The 26,330-nt window shown below is 34.5% G+C and overlaps 1 protein-coding gene across 4 annotated transcripts in view; it reads right to left on the bottom strand.

Moving 5' to 3' along the window:
• Nucleotides 1-26,330, bottom strand: part of WDR7 (WD repeat domain 7) — a 377,480-nt gene that overhangs the window by 225,359 nt on the left and 125,791 nt on the right. For all 4 annotated transcript variants that reach the window (XM_004059459.5, XM_055368194.2, XM_019014016.3 and 1 more), the window contains 2 exons: nt 24,655-24,773; nt 22,541-22,664 (listed from right to left, as the gene is read on the bottom strand). In XM_004059459.5, coding sequence (XP_004059507.1) covers nt 22,541-22,664; nt 24,655-24,773 — 243 coding nt within the window. The remainder of the gene's footprint in view (nt 1-22,540; nt 22,665-24,654; nt 24,774-26,330) is intronic.

Here is a 26,330-nt window from a genome sequence, read left to right as displayed (position 1 = left end):
CCCAGCCAGGCTGCCTTTGTGTCACTGTATAAAACCTGATGAATACAAGATAGTAGACAGTGATATGTCATACATTAAATTCAATGATGGGCCAGGTATGGTGGCTCACGTTTGTAATCCCAGCACTTTGGGAGGCTGAGGTGGCAGATCTCTTCAGCCAGGAGTTCGAGTCCTGCCTGAGCAACTTGGCAAAACCTCATCTCTACAAAAGAATACAGACATTAGGCTGGGCACAGTGGTGCACACCTGTAATCCCAGCTACTGAAAAGGTTGAGGTGGGAATATTGCTTGAGCTTGGGAGGTAAAGGCTGCAGTGAGCCATGATGGCACCGCTACACTCCAGCCTGGGAGATGGAGCAAGACCCTGTCTCAAAAAATTAATGAATGAATTAATTAATTAGATAAATTCAGTGATGGATACAAGGGGTTGAGTTTAGCACAGTGCCTGAGATGTGGTAAGTGCTCAATAAGTAGCATTATAGTATCATTAAAGTTATTACCATTGCTTTTGTTATTATCAATTTTTGCTTATTGTTATTCTCCTTTTCCTAACTTCAGGAAAATACTGAATATTCAGCTTTTTTTCTCCATTTCATGAACCCATTTACTTATGCCTTTTTTAAAACTTTTAGTATTATTTCCCTCCTTTTAGAGCCACATTCCCAGACATTTATAAATAAGATATTTGATGGCAAAAAGTCAGAATATTTACCTTTCAAAGAACCAATGTATCTTATTTTCTTTCACTGCCAAAAAATGTTATTTTCAAATATCTAAACACACACACACACAAACACACAAATAGGAAAGTTTTTGACTCTTAACCTCTTCACACATAGTGAATAAATGATTTGAAAATAAATACACAAGAATCTGGTTTTAATATTGTGCTAGCAGATGACACATTTAATTGGCAACAATATGCTATGAGATCACACTATAAGGCATTTTGGATATTCCAATAACTTATCACAGTAATAAATTAGATAAACATTGTAATGTGCTCTGACTTTATTATTTGAGAATATTCAGTTATTTTATAGATAAGAATAAGATGGATGAAACTCATAAGAAGTGTTATATATGGACAGTAATGAGTACCATGTAAGAATATAGGCAAAACTAATAAGATATATTAAGTACAGACAGTAAGTTAATGACCTAGAAGATACATGATAAAAAGCATGAAACAAGCAAGAATGTTACTTATAGAGAGAAATGAACGGAAAGACAGCTCATAAGATAAAGCTGTAACACCTCTCGAAAAAAAAAACACAGGAGAAAATCTGCATGACCTTGTATTTGCCAATGAGTTTTTAAGATACAACACCAAAGGCATGAGTCGTAAAAGAAAAACTAACTGGACTTTATCAAAATTAAAAACTTTTGCTCTGCAAAGGACATTGTTAAGAGAATGAAAAACAACCCGCAGACTGGGAGAAAATATTTGAAAATTATATATTTATTTAAGGGTTTCTATCCAGTATATACAAAGAGCATTTAAAACTTTACTGTTGGGCCGGGTGCGGTGGCTCATGCCTGTAATCCCAGCACTTTGGGAGGCCAAGATGGGTGTATCACAACGTCAAGAGATCGAGACCATCCTGGCTAACATGGTGAAACCCTGTCTCTACTAAAAATACAAAAAAAAAAAAAAAAAAAAAAATTAGCCAGCTTGGCGGCGGGTGCCTGTAGTCCCAGCTACTCAGGAGGCTGAGGCAGGAGAATGGCATGAACCCAGGAGGCAGAGCTTGCCAGTGAGTCAAGATCATGCCACTGCACTCCAGCCTGGGCAACAGAGGAAGACTCTCAAAAAACAAAAACAAAAACAAAACAAAAATTTTATTGTTAGGCAACCCAAGGTTAAAAAAAAAAAATTCTAACTATGGTAAGAAAAATTGGACAAAAGATGTAAATAGGCATTTCACCAAAATGGACATATGGGTGGCAAATAATCATATGAAAGTATGTTCAACATTATTAGTCATTAAGGAAATATGAACTAAAATCATAGTGAGATATAACTACATACTTATTAACATGTCTAAAGTTAAAAAAATACTAACAATATGAGATGCTGACAAAGATGCAGAGCAATAGGAAAACTCACGCCTTCTTGGTAGGCACAACTGCTTTGGAAGACAGTTCTACTGAATTTTTAGTCATACTTACACTTGTATAACCAAGCAATTCCATTCCTAGGTAGTTACTCAAGTGAAAAAACATGAAATTTATGAAACCTGGAAACTTACATTGACATAATACCCTGTACATGAATAGCTACTGGAGCTTCATTCATGATCATCAAAATCTGGAAACAACCCAGATGTCCCTAAACAGGTGAATGGATAAATATACTGTGGTACAGCCACATAATAAAACACTATTTGGCAATAAAAAGGAATGAACTATTGATTCCTGCAATAACATGAATGAATCTCAAGTGTATTTTGCTACGTGAAAGAAGCCAAACCCAAAAGACTACAGGTTAGGTTCCATTTATATGGAATTTTGGAAAAGGAAAAACTGTAAGGATGGAAAACAGATGAGTGATTGCCAGGGATTGAAAGGAGAGGAGTTGATTACAAAGAGGCTATATAAGGAAATTATTAAAGTGCTACAAACGTTCTGTATGGTACTGTGGTGATGGATATTTGACCATTTATCAAAACCTAAAGATCTATCTGCTACAAAGAATAAACTTTATTGCATACAAATTTTTAAAAATAATGAATTAACCAAAATGCCAAGGGAACCCAGGATGAACTGTAGATTCTGACAAATAAGTCTAAGTAAATTACAAATGTAGGACATAACCTCACTGAAGGTGTAAACAAAAACAGCTGACCTAAGTAACTTTGGAAAACAGGCCAAAAAACTGGTTAATATAAAGCTAAAGACAAAAATAACTATACACAATACTACACTATAGTTGGTAAACTGGTTTTTCACATGGTATGAGTTAGCAATTCTAAATTACTTGTAATGTCTTCTAGGGTTGAAAAAACAAGTAAATATTGTAGATAATGAAAGTCAGGTTTCTCAAATTCAAAGAAAGTAATTACAAATAAGCAAAGGAGAAAGATTAAATCTTTTTGTAGTGGATGAAAATGAGAAATATCAGTATGAACTCATATCCACTTTAATATACAGACACACACAAATACAGAAATAATTCTAGATATGTGGGGGATACATGGGCTAGTGCACATACATATGTTTCCCAGTTCTGTCCACTCACAGGACCCAGAAGCAGTGAAATCCCTGTAGTAACAAGAACACCTAGCACTCAGATCTTAGTGTCTAATACCTCCATTAAAAGGAACCAGGGTTCCTTAGAGAAATGACTGATTCTACAGAAGGCAGGGAAAATACAGATGAGCAGGGAGCCTGTGCCAGAAAGTAAGAAAGTGCTTTAAGAAAAAAAGATGAGGCCATATCAAAATGACACTGAAGCAAACTTAAAAGAGCTCCCTATGGCCAATGCCAGGATAATCTGAGCAACGAACTGGCGTTATAAAAGTTATATTCCTCAGACAGTTATTAGGAGCCTGCTGAGGGTCTGGTGCTGGGTCTTTGAGGACAAAATATAAGGTCCTGGATCCTGGCCCCAAGGAGATCTCAGTGGAGTACTTTCTATATGTATTTATTTTTATGAAGACTATATGGTTCAATATCACAATGGAACACAAATTATGTCTCAAAATGTAGATATGTATTTATATATAAGATATAAAGAAAGAAGTAAAATGGCAAGCTTCAGAGAAAACTAAGTAAGCACATGCATGAAATATATTGTGTTCAGCCTGGAAACATGACAAAGTGGGATCAAACTGGTGAAGATATAAACATGCATACACTGTAATGAGCATAATGCATCTATAGAAGCACATCATGATTCCACTACATTACAGTGATTAAACCTCACAATTCATTTTAAAGACTATTCATATCTAACCAATGATTTAGAGAATGAAAAGTTGAATTAAGTAAGGGAGCACCAATCATTGCCTCTGGCAGAGCTTTTAAAGAATTAACTTGCAAACAAAGTTATAAAAAGAATGAAAAATGAGCCAGACAGTAAGAAGACCACAGAGATACGACAGTGTATAAAGAGAATATAAACTTTCATTTTTAACCCCGTCCCACAAATAAAAACATAGCAAAGTCTATTTTTAAAAAAGGCGGCCTAGTCTTAGGCTACAACTCTAATTTCTTCCTTACTCTGGCAGTGAGCAGGGGAAACCAGGAAAGGAAGTTGAGTCACTGCAAATAAACTAGCATTAAAGAAAACTTGAAAAGATTAATAAAAGTAGATCAACTACTCTTACAGAGAATGCCAGCAATAAAAAATTATGCTTTAAAGAAGTTAAATGAATAATCCCTATCCACTTGGTGTCATGAGAATCGTATTTGATTTTGCAACCACTGATTTCAGTTAAGAGTGTTTCACAGCACATTTTAAAAATGTGTTTAATTCTGTCACCATAAATATACACCCACATGTTATCAGGCTAGCACACATATAATGTTTCACATAACATTTAATGAGGCATTAATAATATGTAAAATACTTCTTGAAACCGTGCTTGGTACATACCAAGTCTTATATGTTTTTATATATTTACAAACAGTACAACTGTACTGTAAATATGTTAGTGTTGTCAGCTCTTTTATGACCCCCACAGCACATAAAATATTATCAGCAACACTGTAATGTATTTGAGTATCAGTAACAAGTATTAAAATGTCATAGTTCTGATGAATAAAAAAGTAAAACCAAAATATTTGATATAAAAGCCACAAATATGTGACCTCAAGTAATATTTAAGATATTGTCATCCTGTTCCATTTATCCTTTTTATTTACATGTATTTCACAGAGATTCTACATTTAGATAAAAATTAAAAGTTATACAGGACAAGAGTACTACACCCTCAAAAACAGTTTTAATATTTCACTCTGAAAATATCTCTTTTAAATGAATTCCCTGGCACCTCCAAATACTCTGTTTATTTTCCAGCTGTTTAAGTGACTGGCTGTGATGGACACTGAGTCCTTCACCATCTGTATAATAGTTCTTACTGCACTGTTTCATTGTTCATTTGGTTACCTGCCTTCCTAATATACTATAAGCTCCATGAAGACAGGGACCATGACTACTTTGTTTATCATTATATTCTCCAGCCTATAGTTGTTTGGCAGTTAATAAATAGCTATTGAATTAGGGAGGGAAAGAAAAAGGGAGGAAAGATTGAAAACAAGCTGTGATACATACATTGATCAGGACATTTACTTAACATTGTTTTAATCTTTTATTATTCACCAGAAGCAATTCTATATGCAAATATGCAGTGTTTATAAATGAAATTTTGACAAATGTCTCATGTATAAGATCTATTTTATATATTCTCAGTATCTATCAAAAAGTCTATAATACAAATTATATAATCCATTTATTAAGAAAACTTTTATAAGCAATAGCAAATACTAAATGGAAAAGAAAATAAATTGGGTAATTTAATTTTACATAAATAACATAGAAAAATACTACCTACTTAACCGCAGTATCACCCTCAATAACATAAGCATAAACAGACTATTCCTTAGAAATGTAATTGGAGAAAAGGCAACAAATTTCACGTTTAATTATTCTAGCCCAGGATATCTTAACTCATTACTAACATTCTGGGTTGGATAATTCTTTGTTGGCAGTGGCAAGGGCTGTCCTGTTTAGAAGCATCCCTGGCCTCTGTCTGGAGACAACCAAAATGTCTCCAGATATCACCAAATGTTGGGGTGTGAGGGTATGTAAAATCGCTGCAGGTTAAGAACCATTGTGCCAGTCAAATGAGTCTCAAAGCTACAAGTAAACTCATCAAGTCAAGTGAACTGAGTTATGTTATATCCAAAAGAATCACATGAAAGTCAACTCCCTCTGCCCCACCCCATAACCACTATTATTGATAGAAATGTGCTGCCCTACCAAAGCAGATTGATGTGCTTTCTACAGTGATTATTATCGTCACTATAATTAAATTTGCTATTACAAAACTCAAGTAAAATCATTATATCCTTTAGAAATAAAATACTTTTAACCAGGGAAATATTATCATCTTTGGTCCATCAATATAGCACCAATCATCATGTAACAGATTACAGAAACATTTCCAAAATTAGTGTACATTTCCCTGCGACATATATGTAATAAAAGTGATGGTAGTGATGGAAAGTGGAAAAATAGAAAAGAATATTTACAGGTAAAGATGATAGGTTTGAAGTGCCTATAAACGCCCAAGGGAAGATGAAGATGACTGAATGAAATGGAATCTCATTTCTTTTCATATCCAGCATCCAGAACAATGCTGTGCTCCATGTATGTGCAAAATACAATTTGTTTAACTGACTTAATGTTACATTTAAGTTTTAGCTGACTTACTTTTTAGATAGATAGATAAAAGTGTATTCTGATAAATCCACAAGATGTGGTTGTTTCTTTGGGAATGGGGAAAACTATGATTCTAATGAAGGGATCCAGTAGGCTAGGAATAATCACCAATCAGATAAAGAATTGAAATCAGAATATCTTAATGAACTTTGTGTTCAATCAGAATTAACTGCTTCTTCCCCTTTTCCTACATATCCTATTTATACTTGTTCTATATTTATATCTTAAATATAAAATATAAAATGGTATATAAATATACCATTTATATTTTAAAAACTACATGGAACTAATAAATCACCATTCAATCAATTAGGGAATGAATCAATTAGAGAAGAATTAGAGATAAGTTTTCCATTTATCTCTAGTAAACTACTAGAAGGTGGGTTTGTTGTTATTGTTGTTCTTTTTACAGGTCCAAAGGTAATCTCTTTGGGCCTTATCAGGTAAAGCAGCAACTAGGGAGCCTACTGAGGGCCTCACACAGGCCCCTTCTACATCCACAAGATTAGAAGAAAGTGCATCCTTAGCTCAGTTCAACTTCATTTAAAAAGAGCTAACACTACTTGCCAAAGGCCCATCATGGATTCAAACACGTAATACGAAGGAGTTCTAGGAACTCATGAGTCTGTCTAATCTCTGCGATCCGAAGCAGAGCTGATGCACCTGGCTCACAGGGTCACATGATTCCGCCAAGGTGCCTCAGGGCGGGAAAGAAAGGCATGATGATGTCTGTGAGCCAGTACCTGATGGACCACTATAAAGGTCCCAGCAAAGGAAAGACAGTCTTTGGTCCTAGGGTGGCAGTTTGATTTCTTTTTCCTCTAATTAAAAAACAAAATAGAGCAAAATCAAACAAACTCACCTCAAATTTCTTAAAGAACTACGTTAGAAAATTTGGAGGTGATTTTAATTTAAGGTGACTTTTCCTTTTTTCTTCCATGCCATGGAAGAAATGCCATTTTCTTCTACATCATTCACTAGCACATTTTAATCTAATAAAATTAAAGAAAATGTAAAAGAACTGATCATAGTTCATGGATTTAGTAGGTATTAAATCTTTTTCTTCTTGTGTATTATTACATAATTACTGAGCACCTGCAAACTTGATAACAGAGGGCAATTAGATAGTGACACCTCATTTTTAGCAACAAAATGCTATTAAGTTTTTTTAGTGGAAATTTAACTTTTAGAAACATTAGCATATTTCAAGTAAGATCTCACCATAGTTATCAATGCAGAAATCTTTGTATACCAGCTGAGTCTTTGTAGAGTTTTCTAAACATGACGAGTTTGAAATCACTAGTCTTAAAGAAACATACACAATCAGTAGATATACATCTCTGGGTCTAAGTTCTTCATTTTCAAATGAATATTAACTAGATTAACTTCCCCAAAGTCATGCGATCACTTGAGTGGGGCAGTGGGGAGAGGGAGTGAGCCAGTAGGGTAGTAAAGAAATCTTCAAATGGAGGTGAAGGAGGAAGATATCCTCACAGTGAAACCTCTTAGTTGCCTGAAGATGAGGCATCCCTTACAGTGGCACTATGTGCATAGCTATCCAACAAATTCCACCAGCTGGGAGAACTATGGGTGTTAAGATTATATCTCTATAGAAATTGCATTGATATACATCCAATAATCTATGATTCCGGTTATAAATATGTTTAGTGCGTTAGCTAAATGGTACCGTTGTGATTTCCAGGCAAAAAAATTAACCTTCGAAGTACAGAAACTCATTATGTCATCGTGTTATCTAATAAAATCTTTGTTGTATTCACATTTCCTATTTAACATTATGTTGGAGATATTAGCTAATATAATTGTGCAACTAAAATGAAACAAATGAATGTAACTGTGTTATCAACTTAGTGGTATGATCCCACAGAGAGAAACTATTTCCAGTGACCTTTAAGCACAATAATTTAACTGTTCATCTTCAGTGGTTTATACCCTAAGAAGAAAAAGTAACTATAAGCAAACAAACAAATAAAATCAAACAAATACAAATAAAGCTAGGCATTGGGGTGCACATCTGAATCTGAGACCAGCCTGGGCAACATAGTGAATACAAACAAGAACATCCACACAATATTTTTGGTAATCATATCATGTATGGCAGTGCTGACAGTATTCCGAACTGTTGTGTGTGTATTGTGGGGGAGCAGATGAGTCATTACATGGATGTCGTGAGGGAAAGTAAATACAGATGTAACGTTAATCAAATTAAGTAAAACCTCTGTAGTTCCAAATTTATTGGGGAATATCAGTATAAACTCAAAGTATTTTATATACTCTAAGATTCAAATGAAAGTGTGCATGCATCTACCAAAAAGGCAAGCAACAGTGAACAAACAGCAAGAAGCATATCTAGCACTTTTTGTGATCTTAAAACACAATTTCCCACTAAAAGGACCAAGATTCTTACAAGAGTTGACTCAGGTCTGAGTCAGGAAATGCACAAGGTGGGCACAGAATGTCAGTAATTAGGCTACCAAAGATTACCAGGGTCTTATCAAAAGGATTCAGGAGTCAACTAAAGAGGCTTCCACTGATCAAAGATAGGAAAATTTGTAAAATGATATGAATCATTATAATGGACCAAAACCTAAATACGTTTCAATCCATGAATTCATATTAATATTTAAATACTTTAAAAATCACTTCGAGTCTTTGTTCTGTCATTTCTGAAGTGTAGCCAGGGTGCAGAGTAGTTGATGGGGTAAGATTCTCCTTAGAGAAGTATTCTAGCTAACAAATGAGGAAGGAATGTTAGAATTTATAATACTGGGATCTGCTACTCTAATGAAAAGAAAAGCAAAACTCATCACACTACAAACCTAATTTATTCTACAAATAAATCATAAAGAATGGGAGGAGAAAGAGCTAAAGACAAGTAGATGATTGATTGATAGAAACTCTATAGATTAAAAGAAATATGCAACATGTTAGCCAACTGTTATATATGGACTTTTATTTGAATCCTAAATGGAATAAACAAACTTGAAAAAAATTATGAAACGTATTGGCAAAATAGAAACACTGAGTTACTAAATAATATTAACAAATTAGTTTTAATTTTTTGGCATTCAAAGTGTAGTGTAGGCTTCGGCTTTTTAAAAATAGACTTTATCTGGCCGGGCACGGTGGCTCACGCCTGTAATCCCAGCACTTTGGGAGTCCGAGGCAGGCAGATCACAAGGTCAGGAGATCGAGACCATCCTTGCTAGCACGGTGAAACCCCATCTCTACTAAAAATAGAAAAAATTAGCCAGGCATGGTGGCGGGCACCTGTAATCCCAGCTGTTTGGGTGGCTGAGGCAGGAGAATGGCGTGAACTCAGGAGGCAGAGCTTGCATTGAGCCAAGATCACACCACTGTACTCCAGCCTGGGCGACAGAGTGAGACTCTGTCTCAAAAAAAAAAAAAAAAAAAAAAAAAATAGACTTTACCTTTTAAGACACAAACATTTACAGATAAGGCAATATTGCATTTGAGAACTGCTTTGGAATAATGTAGGGCAAAAGATGAAGAGATAAAGAAAATAAGATTACCCAGGAGTCAGTAACCATAGAAACTAGGCAACAGGTATATGAAAGTTCATTACATTACTCTCCACCTTTCTCTACATTTGATATATTCTAAGATACAAATGTTTTTAAAACAGAATAGAAAACACATTGGTTTTATCCAAAACCAGTCTCTAAAATTGTAATTTGGCAAACAGATCATTTAACAAATCATCCTAATAACTCTATGCAGCAACTCGAAGAGAAATAAGAAAAAAAGATTTACTGATTAGTAGTAAAGGTTAATACAATTTCTCTGAAATGGTCCCTGTTTGATGTGTTTTCTCCCCAAATACCTACCCTCTTACCAATTGCTACTAAGGATGTTTGACATATAATTAATAGAAAGATGTAAGCCCGCTTTCTAAAGAAGCATTTAAATGTGTTCTGGCCAAAAATATAAGAGGAATGTCTCTGTTATCCTATTCATGTGTTTGAATGATAAACTTCAAGAATAAATGTTTCTGCTTTTTACCATGATCACCTTATGCATACCACAGGGCTATGGGGCATGTATAGCCAATGATAAAAAGAAAAAGCAAGTATGTGCAGAATTAATTACATAAGAATTCCTCAACCAAAAATTTAATCTGAAACAAAATCTCTTGCACATACTTTTAAATATTTAGTGTGAAAGAAAATCAAAACTCAACTAGTGTGCTTTCTAGAAATTGATTTACTGATTCTACACAGAACATGTCACAGAAGCTTTAGTGTGCCTACTATGCCTTGAAAAGAGAAGAAACCAAATTAACAGATTTAACTTCATCCAATGACAGGCAATTCATTAAGTCGAACAGGCAAGTGATTATAGAGGTTTGTCAAGTGCAGCATGGCTATTAAAAGATGACTGAATATATATGAATCTGCACTCATATTATACAATGACAGTTATATAAGAACAAATAAGTTCTAAAACCAGATAGTTGGCCAATCCATGTCTGATAGGTTATCACATTTTAATTCAAAATAACAAAGTATATGTCAGATAAGATCAGGCGCATTCAGGGTGGTATGGCAGTAGACTGAAGTATGTATCAAACATTAATGTAGCACATTCAAAATGGTTTCTGTGCTTCCAGGAGACAACTATTTTAGTCACATACTGAATTGAATGCACATACTGAGCTGGCACTCTGTTAGTGTACTTTGCTTGGTGCAACCTACTAGGAAGCTCTACAAAGCGCAGTCATTTTCTGGAGAAGTAGCAAGAATATATTTCCCAAGTTGCCATACAGAACCAAAGGAGTTACAGAGAAATAAAAGTTGTCCCGCATGACAACAAATTTTAGTAATTGCCCTATATATAAGGGAAAGATTGTATTAACTCTTTACTAATTCTGCCCTGTATCATAGTGTAGGTTATGTGCGCACGTGTGTGTGTGTGTGTGTGTGTGTGTGTGTGTGTGTGTGTGTGTTAAAGAAAATAATTTGTTAAAGCAAGAAGTTTTTTAGGGAGCAGATAATTAAGCAGTTTTCAATTGTGCTAGATAGAACCCCAAAAGACAAAAGAACAGCATGAGGGTTTCATTGTACAAGAAATGAAACATTTTTCAAAAAAAAAAAAAAAAACAAAGATTTAAAAGCCTAAAGAAATACTTTTTATCTGTTTTACGTATTGGAACTCTGGTTAAGATTTCATGTGTAAGTTTACTACCTAAAATGTTTGAAAAACATGGATTTATTCGCTCCCCTCCTTTTACACAAGAAGAAACTATGATGTAGTTCAGATTAGTGCAGAAGCTATGTGATCTCTCTGGGGTTACAGCTAACACATGGTGAAGAGGAGATACTACTCTTTCCACTGAATTCCCAACCAATAACCTGGTTCAGTAAATGATCACTTATATATCATTAGAAAAATCCTTGGCCAGGTACAGTGGCTCATGTCTGTAATCCAGCACTTTGAGAAGTCAAGAAGGGAGGATCACTTGAGCCCAGAAACTGGAGACCAGCTTGGGCAACATAGGAAGACCCCTTACAAAACAAAAAATTTTAAATTAGCCTGGCATGGTGGCGTGCACCTGTGGTCCCAGCTACGTGGAAGGCTGAGCCAGGAAGATTGCTTGAACGCAGGAGGTTGAGGTTGCAGTCAGCCGTGATCGTGCCACTGCACTCCAGCCTTCGTGACAGAGCGAGACCCTATCTTGAAAGAAAGAAAAAGAAAAGAAAACCCCTTAAGAAAAAAAAATTTGTATTTTTCTCCCTAATTATTGTCATCTAATTTGGAAACTATAAAATGAAAAAATACAGATTCTTGGTTGAGGAGACAAGGCTTACAAGAATCGTCTTTTGAAACTCATCCCTCCTGCCTCTCACTTTCCTTTTGGCTAGAGTCCCTTCGCCACAAGACTGGGTAGTGACAAAACGGAGAAGGAAAGGTTTCTGGCCCCAAGTATGCATCCACTTCTAAATGGGAAAAGCTTGGGATGGTCTCAGAATCCTGATCACACCTTTAAAATAGGTGACATCTGAGACTGTGTGGTTACTTTAAACCCTAAGTAAGCATTTTATGAAAAGCACCATGGCTCTTTAGATTAAGACCGAAAAGGCCCAATCCTCCAGCCATCACCCAAAATTCAGAGACTCATTTCTCATTTAGTTTCTCTGACTGGTATTTATTTGCTTTGAAGACAGATCCTTGCTTAAGGAAAAAAAACAAACAGATAAAAATCAAAATAGAACCTAAGACATAGTAGCCACCTGCTAGGAGGGGGTAAAGAAAAAGCTTTCTCTACCTCATATCCAAGATATAAAGATATATAAAAATAAGATAATTTACATCTTTGTATCTATAAGATATGCCGGAACTTATCTGAAAATGTTTAATTATTAGAAAGATGTAATTTAATTATGTTTTAAATCAGCATGAATATTCATGTATTAAGAATTATCCACCTCTTTTTCCATTTCCATTCCCTAAAGCTGGATGTTCTTTATTCCAAGACCATATTTCCAAATGTTAAGTTTCATCATCTTTTCCTAGTAAAATGTAAACTCTTTTCATTAAGATTACACACACACACACACACACACACACACAAAAACCGTGTGATTATAGCATGGACATTGACTGTCAAAACAATTTTTTAAAACAAGCAATAAAATAAGTGGTTGTGGTTATTTTCATCTCTAAATCAAGGAAAATATTTTCAAGTGATAGGTAAGTTTTACAGAACAAACACAGAAAATATGTACAGAAAAATTACAAAAACACTAAGTACTGTTACAGATGACTGGGTTGGCATTTAACAGGCTGAAAGAAACCAGATCAATCTCAATCTTGCTGGGGTCAATTCAGGTGCTCAAACAAATAAAAAAAATTTTTTTCTTTATGTTTGTGTACTAGAGGTGCTAAAATATTAACCAAGTCTGCAAATGTCATGCACGATGAAACCATTTATAAATATTAAAACATATTTAAAATACATATTTGTATCAAAATCTGGTTAATAAAAACAGATAGCAGATGTAATAAATCATTAGGACAATATCACTAAGGAAAAATAAAATATAAAATACCATACTTCCCCCACAAAAAAAAGCAGGAAGAGAAAGAATGGATTAAGCAAGATATTTAGGTATAATTTGATCATTTTAATCCCAGAATTTATAAACAATACTAGAACAAAATCTATCATTAGCTATTATAATAAAAATATTACAGGTAAAATAGGTTAATATAATTTTCTTGCAATGACTTTAAATTACTGTTTTCCTTCCAATCCATAAGATCTATTCTGTCATATGCAGATCACAAGGCCAAACAAAAAAACAAGGCAAATACACATACCATCCAATCAACATAAAGAGATAAGAGAATCAGAAACAGGGTACAAAATTATAAATGCCTCACAATCCAATCAAAATTGGATTTCTATGTGCATATTCAGTGTCTAAGTGGTAAAACATCACAAGATTATCAACTCAGCTTTTTGCTCTATAAAAACAAGTTGGACATGACTCTGAGTATCTGTACTGGAATACCATGTGCTAGAATAAAGAAAATTTATATTTAAAAGCTTACGAGACACTTGTTCTATTACAAAGACATGTTCTGGTATTCATGTGCAGTGTTTTGTAAAGTACTTTATTTCCATTAGCATTATAAATTTTTGTTCTTCAGCAAATCAGCAACAGAATAATGGCACAAATCAATATTGTACTCTTCACAGAAACTAATATTAGGTCATTTATTATAGCAAAGGCCACTAGAATCTCAGCTAAAGGTATATCAGGCATTTCCATTTGAACACCATTTTTTTAAATGAATGTGTCACAGGCTGAATGAGTGTTTTCTTTTATAAAACAGTCTTCTTAGACTTAAGTATGTACAACTTCTTAAAGCAGACAGTAAGTGAACACCTCTAAGAAAGTCAGCTACGCCTCCTAGGGGCCTTGCCACCAACTACAACTATAGGAGAGGTAATGAATTTCTGCACTGAAGGTATGAAGATAGGGAGAGACTTGTGAATGAGAAAAGGGGGACATGAAGAAAGAACCAAAGTTATTTCAAAGCCTTTCAAGCCCAGCAGTTTTGCCTCAGGGGCCTAAGTGGGATGAGAGAGAGAGAGGCAGGTGAAAATCACACTGGATGGACTCCCCCATCTCCTCACTGCTATACAAGGGACATGTGATTGAATTTCCATATGCTTCACTCCTTGCTTTGTTCCACAAAATGGCAAACTGTCATGGGGTTTCTACTGACATCCTGAGCGCAGGCTGTTGGCTCCATTGTTAGAGGACCGCTTGTGCGGAGGAGTTCCCTGGTAGCAGGAAGTGACTTCATCCTGTGGAGCTCCTAACATACAGAATTAACTTGATAACAGGGAGTTTTCTGTTTATTACTTAGAAGTAAAGTCTAAATAACCAATCCATCCAAGAATACTTTCATTTTTAATTTGCCACTTGACTAATGTTCAAGACTTATTAAAAAGATAAAAGAAAACTCACGAGAATATTAAATGTTAACTCAAAGAACCCAAGTCACATGGAACGAATTTCCCCTTTAGATAGTCATGACTGATTAAGAACAAATTCCATTGTTATTCCATTAGGTTAGTGGCCAAATATAGATAAGAAGAACAGTTTAATGCTGCTAAATACGTGATCAGTCTAGAGCGCTTAAAATTAAGCTCAATAGCTCTGACACTCTGGAAGAAAAAAGAGGAACAAATCTCTCAGGTCCCAATGAAACACTGCAAACAGATACACTACGGATACAGTGTGCTTTGCATAATATAGTTTGTCTTAGACAAACTCTTTCTGCCTCACAATATAAAGTATCACACAGAAGTAGTTTTCATATATATCACTCAGTCATAATTTAGTACTTCCCCCTTCTAATCACAATGCATAATCATTTCCAATTGGCTTTGTGAACACTATAAGACAACTATTACAAATATTTTCAAAGAAACCTCATCTTTTAGTTTCAGCTGGTTCATAAAACAGGCATTACAAAAGGGGTATTTTAGAATTATTGAGTTCTTCATGAGTAACTTTCCCGTTCTTTCACCAATTAGAATACTCTTGCTCAAAAAGAAAAGACATCCAGAATACCACAAAGGAGATAGGAAAGTAGTCCAGCAAGCAGAAAGTGAGGAACCAAGAGGGACAGCACAGGGTGCTTACCTAAAGCTTAGGTATATTTTTATCAGAGAGCTCTTACTCTTAGCCAGTTTACTCTTATTTTACATTTAACTCAAGCTTGGTTGCCTGGCATCCACACCCCTACAACACTAGAAACAGTAAATTCGAAATCAGGGTAAAAGCTGCTAAAGGTGAAAGGTAGCAGCCCAATAGCAATAAAAATTGGTAACAATTACTAGACAATAAAAAAGAGGAGGAAGGAAAATTAGTAAAAACTACTATATAAAATGTAAGAGGCATTATCAATCTGGGGACTTTTCCATTCAAATAAAGAAGTATATTCTCTTCAATAAGCAAGTGGTGGTAATTTCACAGCATAGGCCAAAACAATAACTCTGGCTAGTGAATAGAGGATGAAAAAGCCAAAGACTTTTTGAAATATTTCAACAAAAAAAGGATGTATTTTTTAAAAATAACCTGAGCATTTAGTAATTAAAAAACCCTTAGTCATCTAGAAAACCATTCCTTAAAAACAACTATCTCACAGAATTGCAAACACTGAGGCATATACAAAAAGAGAAAGAAGGAAGAACGCTGTGTAGTTTAAGGCCTTTGGGCGGGGGAAAGACTCATATCACGTTTATCAAATCCTCTCCCTATCCTTCCCCCCGTCCTCTTCCTACGAACAAACCCTAAAAATATCGGCCTACCAAAGAATACACTAATATTTAAATTATTTTTACTAGCTACAATATCCTTTTCAACTCCCTCTGTAACACAGTTTCATCTTACCTTCTTGTATAGTGTTGGTCCATCCACATTTGTGCTCAGAATGACCACTACTTTATAATCATCAGAAAAGTGACTTCAATTCCAGGTTAAAATAGGTACTACAGTGTGGCTTGTTGAAAGTCAAACCCAAAACATTTACTAGGAGTATCTTTCATTGAACAAAGAAAGCCTATTCTGTTTCCAAGGGGGATAAAAAGACGAGCCTAACCCTGGTAACCTTAACACAAAAGGAAGCTAAAAAGGCAGGGACTCGATAAGAACAAAGGATTGTGCTTTCTGATGACATCAATACGTATTAAACACGATGTGTTACACATCCTTCTATCAATATCTGAGATGATACATTTGCAAATTAATACTATGTTGGCCATAACTGCATAAAATTACAACGGCACCCTCTTTAGAAGAGATTTTGATTTATATAATGGTAGTGACTTTTATGTGTTTAATGTTTCTGAAACTAAAAGAGTAGATGAGCCCCTGTGAGCAGGCAGAATACAATGTATGAGAAATAATTACGCTTGTGACCTCATGCCCCGTAAGGTCACTCTGCGTTGCAGGCCAAAGGAAATCAGGAACCATCAGCATTTGCCTCAGAGTCGTCACCGACTGAAATGAAGGGCAAGTGTGGGCATATTTCATAAACCAGCAGGTGCTTGACCTCATAAAAAAGTCAATTCTCAAAATGCTACATGTAGAATATCACAAATAAGAGACATATAAAATTGGGTTCTGCCAAACAGCTTCACTTCAAAATAAATCTGAGACAACTCATAACATTTATCTTCATCTGAATTATAATGCAAAAATTTCAGAAAATAACATTAATCCCTATTTATTAGGTTGGTGCAAAAGTAATTGCGGTTTTTGCCACTACTTTTAACGGCAAAAACCATTTACTTTTGCACCAACCTAATAGTAACAATAACCAATAAAATTTTTAAAAAGTGTTTTTGGAACATAAAAGCAACAAACATGCTAAAGACTGAGGGCTCAGACAAGATTTATAATATTTCTATAAGTCAGTATTACAAGAACGTATGCCATATTATTTAAGTCCATTACCATTAATACAGGAATCACAATGCATTTATCCTCAATTTATCTATCAGAAATTAAGCAGCAAAAGTTTACATACTCACAATATTTTTAAAGGATAAAATAGCATTTCCTGACTGGTTCAAGAACAGAGCACCATTATCTGAAACAAAATTCTCACAGTACTCAATTAGGGCTTCACTCTTTTTTGTTTGTTTTGTTTTGTTTTTTTGGAGATAGAGTCTCGCTCCTGTCACCCAGGCTGGAGTGCAGTGGCACGATCTTGGCTCACTGCAACTTCTGCCTCCCGGGTTCAAGCGATTCTCCTGCTTAAGCCTCCCGAGTAGCTGGGGCTACAGGTGCACGCAGCCGTACCCGGCTACATTTTGTATTTAGTAGAGACTGTTTTTCACCCTGTTGCCCAGGCTGGTCTTGAACTCCTGAGCTCAGGCAATCCGCCCACCTCAGCCTCCCAAAGTGCTAGGATTACAGGCGTGAGCCACCGCACCCGGTAAGGACTTTATTCTTATAACAATCTGTGAGCTGGCTTTTCAGTTAAGACAGACTATTGCTCCTTTTTCTTCCCCAGTGATCTCCAGTCTGGCAGTGATCTGCCAGAATCCCTGGGCAATATAAATTAAAGTGAATTCTGAGGCAGTGGCAATAAAGAGAACAAAACTATAGAAACCAACATAGAAAAGGAAAGGTACAGCCAGCCAACATTCTGTACTTGTATTATGCACTTTACATTAAAAGCTTTACAAAGAGTTTCTCTTTCATGCTCTCCTGTCCTGAGAGCCAGGCATGGTGGTGTGCACCTTTAGTTCCAGCTACTCAGGAGGCTAAGCGGGAAGATCCCTTGAGCCTAGGAGTTCAAGTCCAGCCAGGGCAACATAGCGAGACCCTGTCTCTTTAAAAAAAAAAAGAAAAAGAAAAAGAAAAGAATCCTGAGAAAAGCAACTGGCTCATTGTTTTCCTTACATTCTCAAACTAACCTGCAAAGGGCTTTTTATTGCATAATGTACCTAAATAAAATATAGAAGATCCCAGTCAGTAAGACCAGATGCTTTATCATCTTAGTCCCAGCCCAGTCACTTACGGACTGTGAAGTAGAGATAGTTACCACCCACATTAAACTTCATCTCTAAGATGAAGAACTATCACAGTCCATCAGCCCAGTATGCCATTCTGCTCTTCAGGTAAGAGCGTTTTCTGATTTTCAGACAAATATGTAAGAAAAGGACTCTTAGACAAAGCTCAATTCTAAGTTAGGAGCTGCCAAGATTGCTTAGGGAATTATTGCATTTTGTAAAGTGCCTAGAATTATTAAATTATAAGAAAATATCTGATGAGTGGTATATTTGTCAGATATATTGTTTAATATTTTGCCCATTTTCAAAGAAGATTCTTATGCTAGAAACAGGTTTTGCATTTCTAAAGCAATACTTTACGATGTAACTTGCCACAATGATCATCTCAAACATTAATGACAATGGTAGAGGCGATTTCAGTACAAGCACGTGGATGGCAGGTGTGGGCTGTCTACCAGCTGGCTCCATAACCTTTTGATCCCTTCGGACAGCAAATCTGTTCAACAGCCCTATGTGGTCATTCCTCATTTGTTGTATGCTTTCTTCTCCTTTCATACGTTCAGAATCCCTACTCCCTTAGCCTGACACCCTTTTATTAAAATAGAAAGCTCACAGTAAAGCAAACTAAAATGAGTTTAACACTCAGTCAATGTAGAAGTTCCAGAAAAGATTAACGTATTATATCAAGAGTTGTCAGTGCATGTTTCAGTTACATGTAGAATGCATGTTTGTCTTTCACACAAAAAAAAAAAAACAACAACAATAAATGACAAGATCAAAGTTTTAAGTAAGCCAGCATTTAGCTAATATATGAAGTACTCTGGGATACTATAATCAAATACAAAAGACTTACATAAATACAAAACTTAAATATACAACATAAACATAATACATAAACAGAAAGGTTTAAATATGACATAAGAACAGCCTACTTTATACTTATTTAAACAGTGACCAGACCCATCAAAGAGTCATTTTCTTAAAATTTTTTTGACTCCATTTTGTTGTTGTTAAATGTAACACGGCTGCAAAGAACAGTGTCTGAAAGCAATATTAGTTAAGCTAAGTATCTGCTCATTCTTCCACCTTCACCCCCATTTAAGATCCAAGGATGCCAGAGCAAGCAAGATGGAGTAAATAGTGATTAATACACGTTCTCACTTATAAGTGGGAGCTAAATTCTGAGTATGCAAAGGCACACAGAGTGATATAATGGATTATGGAGACTCAGAAGGGGAAGGGTGGAGGAAGGGTGAGGGATAAAAAAACTACGTATTGGGTATAATGTGCAGCAATGTGCACCTTTACCCTTCAGGTGAAGGGTGCACTAAAATCTCACACTCTACCACCTTACACTCCATCCATGTAACCAAAAACCATTTATACACCAAAAGCTATTGAAATAAAAAATAATTTTTTTAAAAAAGGAATAAATAGTGGTTACAAGAATAAGTTTTGGAGTCCGTCACTTAGTAACTTAGGGACCTTCAGAAAATTCTTTAATCTCTCCTGGCCTCCATTTACTCCTCTGAAAGAAAACAAAAGGCTGGGGGCAGAGGCAGGCCGTGATGGCAATAGTGAGTACTTTACAAGGTTATTGTAATGGTTAAATGAAATAACATAGACCAGATACTTAGCAAAGCCTGACACAGAGAAAGTGTCCAATTAATGGTAGGTATTATTATTTTACTTATATTTTATTCTCTCTGGGCCTGCTAACACAACTCTCGCCAAAAAACATACACAGTTCTGGCACTGCTTCAGGGAGTAATTTGTGGCTATATTTTGCCTTTACCTTGTAGCTAACTTATTCTCTTCTTCCCAGGAATAAAATAAAAAGGCATCCACTACAATTGCTAATGGCATCTCTTTTTTCCCAACCTTTTTCTCTGTCAAGAATACAATCCTGTACTAATCTTTGGTGTTTTTCTTAGACCTTTATAAGCAATCAATAATCAAGTCTTAGAAATTATCTTTTATTCTACCCTATCTACATTTAGGTCTGGTTCCCATAACCTCCCTTCTGCAATAGCCTGCCAGCTAGTTATTCTACTTTAATCAATTTCCCTACTTCACACTGGTCCATTTGGAATAAAGATGTCTTAAAAGCACCAATGTCTCAATATTTCCATAATAGCATTCTTATTTTTAAAAAAATTCTTTAGTGATTTGCCATTGTCTATTTTCACCTTCAAACAACTCTGTAAGTACTATAGTCATAGTTTGTCCTTAACTTTGGGGATCTTATATTCAATAAAGCTTATGATGAGATGATCATCTAACTATATTTTCTGGAATATTATAAAGTTAATGCCCACAAATTATGAACGAAGAACACTTTTTCCAGACTACCTTCTCATCTACTCAAAGACAAAGTTCTTTTCATCCCAATTTTATTTTTTTGAAACTCTTTTTCATATTCTGGAAATTTGAAAATCTGCACATATTTTTAAAACAATCTTAAGCCTAATAACTTAGGGTCTATATGTCTAGATGCCTTGTTTTTTTTTTTTACCTTAATTTGCTTTATTAAAATAGAAAAATTCCCAGAAAGCAAATGACAACCTATATTCACTAAGTAAATATTTTATTGCTCAAACAATTAAGAATTTTCACTGGAGCTGTTAATGTGTGATACTTCGGCTATAAGTGAAATAAATATTTGCATTTTTATAGATTATAAAGTATTTAACAAAAGTATTATGCTTACTATGGGCTAGGAATTGTTCTACGCACTTAACAAAGATTAACTCATGCCACACACATAATAACCCTAAAAAGTCCTATTATCATCTTTATTTCATCTGCGATAAAACTGAGACTAAGAAAGCTTAAGAAAAGTGCCCAAGGTCACATGCTTGATTAAACATCCACTAGAGTCACCACTGGCAAAGATCTGGTAGAGTTAAACCAGATATAAAAGTTATAAACCTTTCTGAATTTTGTTTTCATTTTCCTTCTTGTATAATAATGTACTGTCCATCTTGACATGTGTAATGAGTATTTCATTACAAAGAATAACTGGTATTGGCAAAAGGTCATTTAAAATGAGTCCACCTAAAACCCAGGCCAAATTTTCATAATAAAAAGTTTTTTTAAAGTTTCACTCACACTTTATCTTGCAAAACTGAAACTAATTTATCTTATAATGAATATAATTTAGGGTAAAATTTTAATTTTAATTCAATATAATTTAATTTTTAAATCAATATAATTAAGAGCAAAATTAAAATTTTATTTGACTCAATTATATTGATTATAATTTAGTCACTTAGTAACTGAGGGACCTTAAAAAAATTATTTAGTAACTAAACTGTTTTCAGAAAAATACAAAACAAACCAAACAAAAATACAAAACCAACCAAATGATGAACTGGGAATGAGTATGCTCATTATGATAGCAAAATACAACTCTTTTCCAATGCACATTCAATGTAGCAACATAATTATAAAGCTTTTATTTTGCAAAAGAATATTCAAAAAATTTCAACAATTTTTCTAATCCTTTCAAATTATACTCTTTTGAAAGATTTATCCATCAAAACCCTTCCCACTTTTCTCTTTGTAAATAGTGCATGAGTCTAACTCTATCAGATTTTTGTTTTTTTAAGGATTCACAATCCCAACTTTAACTAGCAAGAGAGTTTGCCTTGTATCTGCACTTGCATATCATCAGATCAATATCGAACAAGCTGGCATCCATAAGCATAATAATGCAATGGGCGGAGGCACATGTTAGTACCAGAGTAGGATGTTTGATGGGGAATTCATTTATAAAAGTCAGTTCATTAATGAATATTTTGATATAGACAGCCTTTGCCTTTTGTGTTTTAAAGCAAGTTCCAAACTACAGAGATTCAGAAAATAATAAAGTGAATTTGAGGATCTGTTCTTTTCACTTTAAGGTCAGTGACTCATTTTTGTTGATGGGTAGTAGCATACATATTTGTGAGTATAGGTACCTTTTCTACATATTCCTGCAAAGCTTTGTAGAGAAGCATGAGAACTCTTACGTGATATGACGTGGTCTATGTACTGAGGTAAGTAAGGAGCCCAGGCATCGATGGCTTCCTTCCTGCCTGCCTGCTCAATTCTTCTCAGTTCCGCCAGAAGCAGGGCCTGCGCGGCTTCTCTCACCTAAGACCACAGACCCAAACGTAAAAGCAGAAAGCAGATTAGTTGAGGAGGTGAATATTCATAAACTAGAAAATTTATAATGAAATAAGGCTAGAAAACATAAAAACCATATTTATTTACATGAAAAAAACTATTAACCAAATGAGTTAACTACTTAAAAATCAGATGCTAGCAAATCATCAAAGATATTTTAATTAATGATTTCACTGAAAACTATTTTAACACTAATGGAAAGAATTAGGTTTCAACAATTTAATCACTGCATTTTCCAAAGCATTCTTGAACTTTAAAACTGCATTTTTAAAGCATTCTTGAACTTTAATGTAGCATTTTACTTTTAAAATTTCTATATTAACATTATTGTTAAGCCACTGTGAGAGCTATTAAATGTTTTTTTAGCTTGAAGAAAGTTAACCTTATCTATTTAATTTCTTTATATTATATATGCTAAGTAGATACTATTTATACAAACAAATACATATAAGTTAACATGATTCACGTATACCTAAGACATGCTTAAACAATGTTTTTGACAAATAAATATTCTTGTATAAAGGCATAACTTATTTTAGTATTATAGAGGAAATCATTTTTCAAAATTATATATTTTTCTTTCAATGTAGCATACAAACTTTATTTTGCAGTTTTAATTTAGTGTTATTTTGGCAAAAATGCCACAGGCATGAAGTCAAAAAAGCTAGTCAATTATTAAGTGCTGTACCAATTTATTAACTTTTTCTGAGACCAAGTGTTGCCCTGTTGACCAGGCTGGAGTGCCATGGCGTGATCTCGGCTCACTGCAACTTCCACCTCCCGGGCTCCAATAATACTTGGGCCTCAGCCTCCCAAGTAGCTAGGACTACAGGCGTATGCCACCACGCCTGGCTAATTTTTTTTTGTATTTTTAGTAGAGACAGGGTTTCGCCATGTTGCCCAGGCTGGTCTCACCCACCTGGGCCTCCCAAAGTGTTGGGATTACAGGCATGACCCACCACACCCGGCCTATTAACTCTTTATAATTGAAAAGATAACTTAGCAGCATCTAAATAAAAGAACCAGTAAAAAAGTTGTTTTTAAGTATAAGTGACTTCTGAAGTGAATTCAAAATATTATTCAATGAAAATGCTAGTATTCTGCAATCCCATTTGGAGTTGAGAGGAGAAAGTCTAGGAAAGAAGCAATTATATTACTCGTACTTATATTTGGAAAATTAAGAATCCTGGATAATATAAACTGCTATGGCTATACAGGTCGAATGCCATAATAAGGAAAATCTTTATTAAACATTTTCAAGTGCTTGGTAATATTATATTCCAAGTAATATCTAATATAGAATAAGGCCACTAACACAAAATAATGGCTACCATTTAGTGAGCTCCTACCATGTGTCAGGTACTGTACTTCCTGTTTTACTTGCATCATCTGATTTGATCCTGACGGCAATCCCATGAGGAATATATTATTATCCCCACTTTACAAATGAGCTTTAAATAGGTTAAGTAAATTGCTCAGGGTCACAAAGTTAATAATTGGTGGGACTGATATTTAAACCCAAGTGTCTTCTAATTCCAAGGCCTCCTTTTACAATAACACACTACCTTTCACTGAAATATGGCAATTGAATTAGAACTTAATTTATGTGATGACACTGAGTATGTAATTCTGGGGGAAGTAGGTTTATGTATTTGTTTATGCATGAGTGTGTGTGATCCGTACAGAAACCAAACTTAAGAAATAGTTCCATAAAGTATATAAGACTTCATCAAACAGTCACTGAATTCTTTAAAAGTAAACGAATAAACCAGCTGGAGCATTACTGGTTGGTATAAAAGCTGACAAAGAAGAAAACATAAATCATGAATCCACATTTTCTATCACATAATGAACAGATGATAAATCAGATAAACATTAATCATTTTTGTTTCAAGTTTACATTTGACCAATGCCTTTTTAATATTTTTGTTTTCTATCCTCATCGCTTCAGCATTACCTCCAAGCATCGATCTTGCCATCTTCGGGCCAGCATCTCCAGAAGGGGAGGCCTAAATTTATCCAATCCCAGTAGGTCTGGCAGCATAACACAGTGCATAGCAGCTAACTGACTCCAACCTGTCAAAAATGTAATATATTACAAATTCTTTAACCATTTTGGCATTCCCTAAGTCAACAGTTCTTTATGTAAGTATACCAAAAACAAAAAAAGGCAGATCTGCTAAGTTATATTACAAATGATTTCAATTTAATAGTAGACATTTTGTGCAAAGAATTATACTAAACGTATTTCATCCCTAAATCATGTAATTGGTGCCTATAAGAATTCTCAACATCTTAAAAGAAATAAAAATAAATTTCCACTGGAAGTATATCCAAATTCACAACAAAAACACATTTCTTAACAGTCCCTCTAAAATAAAATATATATTAAAGAATGGCAAAACACAGAAATAAACACATACTAGAGCTATAGATTTGAAACCACTGTCACTTAAAGGGGCATTCACACAGATATCCAAAGATAGGTTCATGTCACTTAAGGCATGGCCATCTGTGTGCTACCACTGTGTCAGCCAAAAGAGATGTCCTCCATTTCTGTCAGAGGACCTCTCATTAAGGTACTTATTGACCCCTTTTCTTACAAAATGAATCAGATTAAATATCTAACCATAATATCTAATATTTAAAGTAACATAACCCCCAATTTTGAAAGAAAAAAATGAATTCAGACATTCCACAAAATAAAAACCTAACAATTCAAAATTTACAAAATCTTAAACATTGTTAACCCTAATCTATGAGAATAAAAGTGACTTTTTCTAAAATTCTAATTCACATTATGGAACTTGATTATAGGAAAAAAAGACAAACACTGTTTGCCAGTGCAAAGTGTAAAAATATTAGATAACAGACATTCCCAAATAGTCACTCCAATGCCATTTTAAAGGTATGTGAAAATAGATACACAATAACTGAAGTATTAGATAACAGACATTCCCAAATAATCACTGCAACCCCATTTTAAAGGTATGTGAAAATACATATACAATAAATGCCTCATTCTTACCAAATTATCGATGAGGCCACTATTAACCCATGATAATTACCATTACCTCCTAGGGATAATATTTAAAGACAAGTAATCAAAGATGGGTGCAAAAAAAAAGTCTGCTATCATGTTACAAGATGAATTATCTGTGAAGATAGAATTTTAGCAAATCAGTGTTTTGAAATAATCTAAACTGTAATCTTCTTAAAATAATGACAAAAACCTTACCATAAAATTTTAAATTATTGGAATTGCTAAAGAGAGTGAATGAGAGCGGGAGAGAGACAGACTGACAAGCCACTTATCTAAAGATTCATCCTTTCAGGGAGGAAATTCTCATCAACTGATAATAAACATGTAATTACATTAATTAAGGTGATGGGAACACATTTTAGATTATAACTTCTTTATAATAGAGGGAGATATACTTTAGATATACATATATGTATATACCTAGTAATTTCCTAAAGTATTTCAATGTTTCATATAAGTATAAAGTGTATTCATGAGCTAAATTTTAACATATGATGATTCTCACCAAGGTCCAAACAGCTTATTTTTTGAATTAACAAATAGTGTAACAAATATGACCCAAATTATTTTGGTAAAGTTCGAATTTTGCT

The sequence above is a fragment of the Gorilla gorilla genome, chromosome 17 (genome assembly GCF_029281585.2).
Source record: "Gorilla gorilla gorilla isolate KB3781 chromosome 17, NHGRI_mGorGor1-v2.1_pri, whole genome shotgun sequence".
NCBI classification, from domain to species: domain Eukaryota; kingdom Metazoa; phylum Chordata; class Mammalia; order Primates; family Hominidae; genus Gorilla; species Gorilla gorilla.
The sequence above is the reverse complement of the archived record's forward strand: the minus strand, read 5'-3'. Positions and strand labels throughout refer to the sequence as shown.